This window comes from Aphis gossypii, chromosome X, assembly GCF_020184175.1.
Source record: "Aphis gossypii isolate Hap1 chromosome X, ASM2018417v2, whole genome shotgun sequence".
Classification (NCBI taxonomy): Eukaryota; Metazoa; Arthropoda; class Insecta; order Hemiptera; family Aphididae; genus Aphis; species Aphis gossypii.
In genome coordinates, this window is record NC_065533.1 from 55678181 (window position 1) to 55690619 (window position 12439).

At 30.1% G+C, this 12439-nt stretch overlaps 1 protein-coding gene across 2 annotated transcripts in view; it reads right to left on the minus strand.

The window, feature by feature from the left end:
• Positions 1-4147: 4147 nt before the first annotated feature.
• The window catches only part of LOC114121912 (ETS-like protein pointed), a 55827-nt gene continuing 47535 nt past the window's right edge, over positions 4148-12439 (minus strand). For both annotated transcript variants that reach the window (XM_050205574.1, XM_050205575.1), the window contains exons 8-10: positions 8237-8818; positions 6864-7161; positions 4148-5355 (exon numbers count right to left, since the gene is read on the minus strand). In XM_050205574.1, the coding sequence (XP_050061531.1) occupies positions 5280-5355; positions 6864-7161; positions 8237-8818 (956 nt within the window). In that variant the 3' untranslated portion in view covers positions 4148-5279. The remainder of the gene's footprint in view (positions 5356-6863; positions 7162-8236; positions 8819-12439) is intronic.

Below are 12439 nucleotides of genomic sequence, written 5' to 3' on the forward strand. Positions count from 1 at the left end.
TTATACAAATTGTTTAAATTTTATTATATTTATGAAAAATGAAATTTTTAACCTATTTTACTTACCTATATACATTTCGTTACGATATAATCTATATACATTATATACGCGAATACACATTTATCGTTTAATTAGGTGGTATAATACGTGTTATGACAGCATTAGTGTAGATTGTAGAGACTCATAAGAGTATTATAGACGTAAAAATTAAGAAAAATCAATTTTTAAAATTAAAAAGTATATTATGATTAAAAATTATTTTAAGAGATTGTAATAATCGTATATTCAAAAAAAAAAAAAAAATTAAATAATAATACAATATAGCTACCTAATTAACATTTTGTCGTTCATTCTTCAGGAGATTGCAGCACGACGCACCACTATTTCAAAGGAGTTATGTATAGGCAACTCTTTGTAGCCTTGTCTAGTGGCGTGTCTATGGGTGTAAAGTAAATGAACGTTAGTGTGTTTGAGTTATGGATTCCTCGAAACCCAAAGCAATGATAATAAGGAACGACACAATATTTAATAAAATCGATTTGTGCGACAAACAGCTACCAGTAGATACCAATATGGACGTAGCGCCATGTCTTATTTCACGTAAATTAATTTCAATACACGCTCTTTACAAAAATTCATATTTTGAAATTTGTCCATCTCTTTCATTTGTCGCTGTATAATAATAAATTTGTATTTTTGCGTTATAACTTGTCGATTTATTACTTTCTTGTATTACCCCTTCTTCTACACTTATATGTGTTAACTTGAATATAAATTCAAGTATTCTGTACATTTCAAGTAGTTTACAATTATGAATTTTATAAGTATTGTATGTTACCTATTGTTTTATTATGTAAATATCTATGCATTTTGTATGATATGTATTTATGTATGTGATTAGTGTATAACATTTAAAAATATGAAAACAAGTACCTACCTATATAATGAGAACTTATTTTTTAATTTTAAATATTTTTAAATTTAATTCCCGTCTCTAATGTACATTTTATCATAGTTATTTATAAAATAGTTACTAATTTTTTGGATGTTACTTGATATTTAAAGATATTTGTAGGCGCATAATACTACCTATGATTCTCAGGATATTATGTTTTCATAAAAAACTACACTGCAGCAATGTATACATAATAAATATAATAAATAATAAAAAAAAACCACCAACTTAATTATTATGTTAGGGCATTGCTGCTGTTACTATTTAGGATGGTTGGATTCACTATATGACTATATGAGGTCCTATAAAATAATAGAACTAACCTAATTATTATGTTAGGACAACCATAATGTATAGTTGACAATTTAACCATAATATTTATGTTGTCGCAACACAATCATTCCAACATTCTTCATTATAGGTACTCCCAACTATGCTTAAAAGTTGTCTGTCTAGCTATAATAAATTGTATAGCTACAATAATTTACGGTTACAGTAACTATTTTCATGGTTACTATCAGGCGCGTACACAAGGGGGGGTTTTAGGGGTTCAAACCCCCCCGAAATTTCAGAAAATAAGTTTTATTATTTATAACCTTAGGTTAGATTATATAAGAATAAAAATTTAAAACCAAAACCCCCCCCAAAATATTTTTTTGTGTACGCGCCTGGTTACTATACAACTAAATATTTTTTTCCGATATTCACATATTATGAAGACTCCGGTATTAGAGAGAGAGGAGTGGATGAGATCTATTTTCTAACGATGATAAGGCTAAGCCTTTAGAAAAGAAAAAGAAGAAGAAGATTTTATAATAGATACAATTATACAACGCTGGAATTCTTATATACGTACATAATTAAAGCTCAATAAATTAAAGAAATAAATAATTAAATCCGACAAACCGTACAACGATAATGATTAAAGAAAATAATTCAATTTATCGTATTATATGACTTAGGATATAATTAAAATTTTTTACGATGATTGTCATAATATAATATTTCGTTTTCAAACGAAATAGTAGGCACATGATTTTTGTATCGAAAATCTTCGAACAGGGAACCGCGTGTCAAGTGGCGTATACAATTCTCCCGTATATACAATTTACAATTGACTATAATTATGATTATTGTGTACTGCACCTATTCAATAAATTACTAGTATTCATTTAGACTATTCGTCTGATGGCTACAATGAGTTAACTATTGTAATTTGTTTTTACTCGCTGGAAATATAATAAATTGTATTCGCCCAATATACCTAAACACCACGTTAATTTAAATTACATTACTTTTAATAATCAAAAGTAACTCAATTTACAATAACATTTATTATGTACGATACTAAATAATATAGGGGTAGGATTGGGTATAGGAAATAAAATATTCGAAAAAACATATTAATATATTGAATGTCGAATGGTCAACCACACTAAATATATCTATACAATATATATTATATATTAGGACATAGGTACATAATATATCAAGAATTATGATACTTACGATTTAGGAAAATTATGTTAATTCCGTTTCATTTATTTATACGATTTATAGGTTTATAAATAGTGATACCAATATGTTGAATATATCATTTACAAACTGTGCCAATGTTTGAGTGCCAGTAACGAATTTGGATATTTTTGGATTTAACCAATTTAGACACTTGATTTTTAACTTTCTTTTATCTCCTATATTTATACATCTCATCATTGCTGATGTCTGTTAGGTAAGAGACTAAAGTACAATAACATATATTGTTCGTTATAATAACGGATGCTAGAAATGTCAACTGGAAACTTTACAGGAAATTAACCAATGCTAAAATAGAGAAAATAAACATAAATGAAAGCCAATATTATATTGAATTAACTCTGATAAGTGTACTGTACTCAAAATAATTAAATTAACTAATAGTCACTTAAAAAAATAAAAATAATACACTTCAAAAGAAAAACCTGCAGGCGGGTCAAAACCTATATGATTTCGCAATCAAAACCAAAAAAGACTACAATAGATTTAAAACAACCAAAAATTTACTCGTTTTTGTAGATTTTAAAAGATAAAGATGATCGATAAAAATGAAGAAATCAACATTGTATTAATACAATAACAAAAATTACCCCTTCATTATTGAAAGTTAGGCAAAAAATCAAATACATTAAAAAATATACTATAATAGTAAAGAAAAATAAATAATTATACTCAACTTCTTCAGTAATTATGTACACATTTCCAAGAAAATGGTAAAATTTCAATCAAATAACACTTATAAAGTACAACGGTAATAATAGTAATAAAAATAAAATAAGTACTAAAAAAGCATTAATTTTTGAAATGAGAAAAGACGTAGAATACTAGAACTTCATTTTGTGAATAGCTTCAAAACCGAATATCCTAAATCCTAATCTATAAAACTACAAAAGTTAAAAATAACTTTGACAAAATAAAAATCTAAGTTTGTAGCTCATAAAATAATGTATATGTGAACTAATTGATAAAATAATAGAAAGTAGAAACCTTCTTAAAACTTAAATTATAAAATAATATATACCTATTTATTAAAACCACCATATTCAAAAAGACCTTTACGGAAAACTAATATTTTTACTTTTGATTTTTATTTAATGGAAAGGACCCAGAAACACATACCTCTCAACTTTTTTGAAACCTATATGTGATTATCAGCTATGTAAATATATAGCAAAAATTCATAACAAAAAGGAACCATTGGTATTTAATTTTGTTTTAAAATACAATACAAGCTTTGGATTTGTACTGATTATTGAAAATAATATACATATACAAAATAACAACAATAAATATATAACATATTTAATGCAAATGCCTTAGCTATTGAAAAAATAATCAAATTAGTCACCAAAATGTCTTAAATAAATTTAAATTTTTAATATACCTATTATCTGAAAATTACTGAATCACTAAATTTACTAAAGTGTATTCAGAACCTAAAAAAGACTAATATTATGTATGGAGTAACATCTTTTTTCATACTATTAGTTCGTTAAGAGACGAACTTTCATCTAAAATATTATCAGTATTATAGGTGGAGGTGGTGGTCAATAGCTAATTTGCGGATCGGAGTAATACAGAATGACAACAGTAAGAAAGGATATTTGAATAACATATGGTTCATAAAAAAAAAAAATAATGATAAAAACCACAAAATCGTTTTAGGTAAATTTTGTATAATATTTATAAATATATATTATAATTGAAAATATACACGCATAATAGTTATCATCTCATATATATATAATATATATATTATACATATCAATTATAATAGTATAGAAAAATAACAATAACTCGATAATTGAAAAACAAAAGTACAATGTATTGTTTTGTGCGATTTTTTGACATCACATCTTGGCATTATACTTGTTCAAATATATATATTTATAGAGTTAAAAAAAAAGTTAAATTGTTCCTTGGCGGTGTCAATAATAAAATAATAATTTAAGTAAAAAATAATGATTTTTCTTAAAATGTATATTAACTTAGATCGTAAACATAATAATATACTACATCATTTATGATATCTATATTTCTTATCATAAACTTATTACATTATTTAATAATCATGTTATTATTAGTAAAAAAAAAAAAGAAAAAATGTACACAACAACCTTACAGGAATAGTTTACAATAGGTATATTTCAAATATACGCGTACGAAAATGTAATAAATAATAATAAAATTCTTTATAATAAAAATAATAAGTTTAACAATACGGTGTTGGTTTTTGTTTATCATAACATGCAAATTATTTCACCGTATCAATCAAATCAATTGACAAGTTTTCTTTTAAGCTCGATACAATTTCACATAATTCATATATTTTATAATAATAATAATAATTAAAATTATACATTATAATATTATATGGTAAGAGAAGCTCGATTACTAATTCGGCTAGAACGCGTCCAAAATTTGTGAAAAATAAAAATAATGATAAAACTAGGTAAATAATATTATATACGTATAAATAATATATAAAACAACATGTGTTGACTACACAAAAAAAAAAGGAAAAGATAAAAAATTATACGTAACAATAATGATATTTTTTATTTTTTTATCAGGTGGCTCGCAGTCCCCGCGATTTTTTCGATTATTCCTATAATAATTTATACAATACACATTCAAGTGCATAAAATGTAAACTTTAATTTAGTTTTTATCGTTAATTTGTTTTGGTTAAAAAAAAAATTAAAAAAAATAATAAATTGTCGTTCGGCAGCTCAGTCTTAGCGATCGTATACAGTAGTAAAAACGACGACGGCTGTGAACACCATCATCTATTCATCGTCTTTGTTGTTGTTTCCGCATTCGGGTTTGAAATCAACTAAGGCGTGCAATTGTTGGGCACTATAGCTGAAAAAATTAAAAAAAAAAAAACGTATAAATACTTATATTTTCAATCAACATTTTTATTAACACAACGTTTATCGCATAATATATTATATATTCAATCGGTGGTGTTATTTGAATTAATGCGGCAAAAAAAAAATATATTTATCTAGTCAACGCGTTGGTGGATATTAAGGGGTTTAAAACCTTTTGTCACATTATGCGAATTGACCTTCTTTATCGGCTTTCAAGTGAACGATTTATTATTTTAAGTATAAGCATGTTCAACATAATTGTCTACACGTTTACACTGCACGAGGCTATGTATAATGAAGCGAATTTTAAAGTTTTGCAACTATTGCGTCTTGCAGCTGACACGGTTCTAAACATTTCATATAACCTATAACAGATAGGGACTGTCTTACACTAACCGCAGAATACTGTACAAATATATAACATTGTATTATATATTGTATTATAACATTAACCTGTAATTGTCTCATATACACACACTTCATAAGACCCTATGAGGAATAAGTATTAATTGAGGCAAGGGTCTTATCATAGTTTAAACTAAGTAAATTGGGATGAACAAATAAAAAATAATGATCTCGGTAGGGTGGCAGATGTCTTCCTCTGTACACGCGCTCGTGGTAATGCAGTATAATATTATACTAGAGAAGTGTTTGTATACCTGTATAATAATCTATTTAACGTATACCTACAAGAAAAGATCTTTATCGATGTAATAATAGTTTACATTCTCTTTTTTGAATACCTATACTTAAAATACCTTTATATAGTATCTTATACGTGTAACATGTTTATTATTTTTGTGAACGTGAAAATTAAAAAAAATTAAAATACACGAACCAGACGGATATTTTGCCACCAATCCCTCCATAAAAATCCGTATGATTATACAATTTATATTAAATATAAACGTTTAAACATTTTCGTTTATAAAAATAGTGTTGACGTAAGGTATAATGCTATTATACCTAAAAAGCTCAATAAAAATATAGTGTAACTTAAAAATTAGAAATAGGCTATAGTTTATTTATATTTGTAAGAAAATAAAAAATTATAAAGCTATTTTTACTTTAAGTTATTAGAAGTTTTTTTTCACGAGCAAATAAATGACTGCCAGTTGGACTGTATACACTTAATATGTATACAGTTAATTAAAATAGCCACCTGCCAAGGTCGAACACATAATAAAAGTGATGGTTTAGTTTTAGTCTACACTTTAATTTATTTTTATTTAACAGCAAGCGCCAACCCCTTAAAAAATAATTCCCGCATTTATTCTCATTAAAAACTACGCTCAGTTCTTAAGTAATCTTAGTAGGTAATCTATGAAAAAATTGTTAACAACCAATATATCATAGCACTGCAATAGGGTCACCGATCCATTTGTAATCGAGATTTCGTTTTTCAAAGTTCCGACTGCGATTTTAATATATATTATATATGCAATAAATTTCCGTGATTCTAATATATGTGTATCACAATATTATATAGTTACTTACCCAAGAAGACTTTCGAGATCGCAAACAAATTTGTACACGTATCGTTTACCGGCCGTCTTATGTATGATGTTCTTGTCGTAATAATACCTAAGACCACGGCTCAGTTTTTCGTAGTTCATTTTAGGTTTGTTCTTGCGTACGCCCCATCTGCGGGCCACCTCGTCCGGGTCCGTAAGTTTAAATTCCCAGTCATCGCCTGTCCATGAAATGAACGCCTTACAGGCGCGATCGGTTAACAGCTCCAACAAGAATTGCCACAATTGTATGGGGCCGCTGCCAGTGAAACAAGGACCGCCGTCTGTAAAGAAAACGGTTTATATTATATATGTTGCAGAGGATGCCAAGTGAGGTTTATTCAGATAAGAATTGTCAAGGACTTAAACGTGTTTTTTTAACATAAAGAAGAACAAACAATAGTTTTAGAATAGCTTAAGATTAGTTTAACCTTTAAAAAAATTTTTGATTTCAATAACGTATGGTAAATAGCAGCAAATATAATAATTTGTTTATTGAATGGTCGATTTTGACACCAGAATAACCGCGGTAAAAAATGTACCTAAACTAGTATTTTTGAGAACTAAACTAAGTATGTTTTATGGTTAGGAGACGTTTTGAATAAAATATATAGACATCAGGTTGCGTAGAAACCGTCTTTTTATCAATCGCGAGTACCGACGCCTCCATCCCCAAAGTTTTCGATTCTGCATCACATACCTACAGACTGAATATATAGACGAACATCGCGTATTATACGACGAACACGTTATAATTAATATGTTTATACTACACAATAACGTTTTTTTAGCACTCATATATATGTTTTTCTAAGAACAAACGCCGAAGAAATGTCTTGGAACTATGAGCATGAACACGAATTATCATAGTATATTATTATTAAACTTTATAATATCATTACGTAGGCACAGTCGTCGTTATATACTTATATAACACTATGTTATATAATAGAAGCACGCGAAAATGACGGGGCACTGGACCGCGGACAACTGTAGTCGTAATGTCGGCGAGCCATAATCATGCCGTCGTGTCAAGTCCCTCGAAATGACTGGTCCGTTTTTGAAATATATTTAAAAATTAAAAAATTAAACCCTGCACCATGATAAATTCAAAAAAATCGCGCCGAATTCAAAACGGGCTGCAGAATATATATAATAATTTCTATAAATCGAGTCATTGCAAAAACGTTTTCTACTGCTAGGTATACATAAAAATATTTAATAGCTTGCACGAATATAGTGCAGTTCATACAAAGATTTTTTAAAAATCGTCTAAAAAACCTCTCGGGATATATGGTCCTATAGGTAAAAACATATATATTTATATTTTTATCAATAAAAATGTGGGTGGGTACTTACTTGGCGTATAACCGGTAATGAGCGGAGGAGCTTGTAACTGCAAACACGGTTTTATGTCGACCGACATGTTGTTGTTGCCACCGCCGGGCACCATCAAATGGTGCTGTTGCTGGTGCTGCTGTTGGACGTGCGGATTGTTATTGTTGTAATGGTGATGGTGGAGGTGTTGCTGTTGCTGCTGCTGCTGCTGTTGGTGATGGTGCTGCTGTTGCTGTTGATGGCCGTGATGATGCTGTTGCTGCTGCTGTTGATATTGCTGCTGTTGCTGGTGCATGAACTGCAGTTGCAACGCCGAGTCGGCACCGGCCGCGGCGGCGGCGGCTGCCCAGTGATCGACCGCGGCCAGCGCGGCGGCCGCAGAGGCCGCGGAGGTCTGATGGGCCGGCCCGGTCGTGGTGGTGGCGCCGTTGGGCACGGTCTGCGCGGCGGACTGGGACGGCGGCACCGAAGAACCGGCCGTCAGATAAGGCGACGTGGTACCGCCGCCGGCGTCCAAGTAAGGGCTGCCGCTGGTCGTCGGGTACGGTTGCTGTTCGCCCGCATAGTTGTCCTGCTGCTGCTGCTGCTGTATGTACCGGTGATCTGTAACGTCATTTCCGTTTTTAATCAGTCGTGTTTTATAAATGTTTAACGATATCATTATGATTTATAGGTATAGGTATACTGCGCCGGTTATTCGGTGGGCTATTATAAGTTACAATATGCGACGAGTCGTCGACTGCAGTATCGCATAAAGCCGAGTTTATGGCTGGACCCAAGAATATATATGATACCTGTATGAGATTGACACGGCCAATCCGAATGAGATAAAAGGCACGCGAAAGACTTCGATATATAAAGCGGTAAACCGGCCAGATCGAGCATACGGTATACAGACCGTTTGATGCGTTAACTTTTTAAAAGGATAAGACCTGCAGACCTATAATGCCTATAATAAATATGGCGCGAGGACGTTAATTTCTAAAGACATTTATTTTGGTTTATAGTTCAGGTATTATACACTAAATTATTGTGTGTGGACGGATTATTATTTGTAAAGCGTTTCCAGCAGAATTTATATTGCGCATTATTCGTATATTGTCATACAGTAATCACGCACTTGCTCCCTGACAATGTACTATACATACAGCTATATATACGGTTAATACATTGAAATTCGAAATTGCATACACACACGCACGCGCATTATACTAGGTATATCATTAGTAATTATTTAGTCAAATAGCGTGCTGTATAATATACTTTGCTACAGATTGACGTAACAGCTAAAACTTTGACCGGCATCATCTGCAATTATAAAGGAATGTCATCTAGCAAAAAACTATTTGTATAATTTTTTCAATTCTATCGCAACAGGATGGCTGACAAATTAACGTAATCTTAAACAAACTTATTAATTTGTTTTTATTCGATCATCTATCGCCTATGAATTTGCACATAATATTATAATTCTGATAACGTAACCTGTCATTGTCCGTATTATGCACACAAGAGCCACAAGTGTTACAAGTGTTACAAGTGTTACAAGACGATTTTATCACGCTGTCGTATAATGAGCTATTATATACTATAATATACACATCATGGGTACGATTATGTACAAAGTACAACACGGACGGGAATATTTCTTTTAATTTGACGTTTCGTATAAATAGTGCTGGAAGTACTCTATCGTATTGTTTTATAGTATATTATAAGAGGTTGTAACCGCGAACACGGTTGAACACGAAATAGCGTTTATATTCTGGACACAGGACGAGGGCGTGGTTTAATGTAACTGCTGCTGCTGAAGAAGCGAATTATACACGTATGTTTATAATATATATATATATAAATGTATTTTATGATGATTTTTGGGCAGGGCAGTGTATAAATAATAAGTTTACGCTCACAAACACACACACGCGAGTCGTGTATAAACATCGTACGTTGAGGCGTCGGAGGGGAGGAAAGAAAGAATAACGCTTAAGCAAACCGTGACGCGCGCGACTAGACAATAGACTGCGATGTATAAATATATGTATATAGGTACTCTCTTGCTATTTTAGCGATGACGATTAAAAAACTTTATTTACGTTGTATTACGCACACTACCTCGTTATTGTATTGTTCTACGATACAATACAATATACCTATATGTATATATAATAGTTGGCCGTGTTCGACTACGTCCAATTATGAGTAGCTCGCGTGACCCCTCATCGTATATAACGCATTCAATATTATTTATGCACGTTTTCACTGATTCAATTTATATTATATAGGAACGTCGATCGCATATAACAATAAAAAATCTAGTCAAATGTTTTCCACGCAGTGATCTTTAGTACAAAACCCGACGAGGTCGATTAAAAAAATAAACGGTGAACAAACACACTATAGGTATATTTTAAACAATTTATATACTATTCGCAACCGACTGTAGTGCGCTCCGATAAGACGTACTCGTTGAAAGTTGAGTTCTAAGTGATTATTAATTTAAACCTAATACGTATAAGAGGGCGGTTCTTGTGTCACAAGGGCGTATTTACTCGAAGCAGGGGTCTGTGTCCTTCCCCCTTTCATCGTAGGATATATTATGTATTGCATGCACGTTATAATAATAATTATAACTATTTTAGCTTACACCTTAATGTAACTGACTTAATCTAATACATATCAACAAATACATAGTATACACGAATGCGGCTTATACAAACAGACTATATTACCGTAATATTTAGAAGCTTGTGGAATATGAATATTGGTAAAAAAAAAAATAGTATAAGTATTACACTATTTTTCAATCATGAAAATCTTAATAAAATGATTTGTTATTCAATAATAAACTACGATAAATAATGGAATCTTGTTTCGACATCTATCGCGGTATCTTATCGATTATCGAAAACACTTGTACGTGTAAATCATGATAAAAAGCACATATTATATTATGCAAGGTGATTCACCAAGCATGATCATTTTCATGTTTACCTTTAACAATGCAGAATTAAATCAAATCAAAATATTTAAATATATTTTATTATCATATAATAAATTTTATTCATAACAATCGCAGTTACTTGCAGAAGCAATTCCTGTTACTCATTGATTTTTTTACAAATTCTACACTAGAGGATCTTTTTATGGCTTAAAATTTAAAAGAATCAAATCAACCTATCAGAGATCTATTGTGGGAAATGATAGATTAAATAGTTAGTTTTAATCATAAACTCATAAATAACGATTAAAGCTGTACAAAGTAGTACGCGAGTACGATTATTCCACAAAACATTCTAAAAAGGCGCATTAAATTCCATCAAACATGATATTATTTATCAATATATATACATCAGTAATATATCTACTTTGAATATTATGATGCATTTTTTAATTTATTATATAAAAAAATTATACGATTTTACGGAAAATCTACTTATGTTATAGTTATTAAATTATAGTACATAATTCAAACTGTTTTGAATTCTCACGGTCCACACCATATGGTTTTTTTCTTTAATATATGCCACATCCTGTGATGTGTGACTTACAACTGCACTATGATATCGTATACTGTATTATAAATATGCGAATTAATGTAATCGAAATAATATATATTATTATATACGTTAAATAAGTTTAAGTAATAATATTCATGTATCGAAATGACTAAAGGGAAATATATAAAAGTCACCAAGATAAAAAGTTGGTGAACTGAAATATAATAGTATGAGTCTTACAATACTTAGCAGAATTGTTTTTTGTACAACGAATACAATATTTCTATTTACGAATTACGTGAAATTTTTAACAGCATGCATACATCTATACGTTATGTAAATAGATAAGAATCTAAGTATAATACGAAATAAACTCTAACCAAATGCATATCAAGAGTATGATGATATTAAACCATTTTAATAGTCTATATATTAGTTTTTAAAACTGCAACTCACACATTAAATAAAACATGTTTTATATAGCACGAACGAATTTAAATTTTAAAATTACATTGAATTATGTATGTGTAACTATCAAGACATAATTTACTATTTTATTCGACAATACCAATTTAGTCATGATACATCATGTGTTATAATATATTATATTGAACATTATAGAACTTGAGAAGTATATGACAGTGTGTGTAATCAGAATTAATAGAGTAATCTATTAGACACGACGTTCTCTATATATATCATACCATTTTCGTCCAATCAAAAG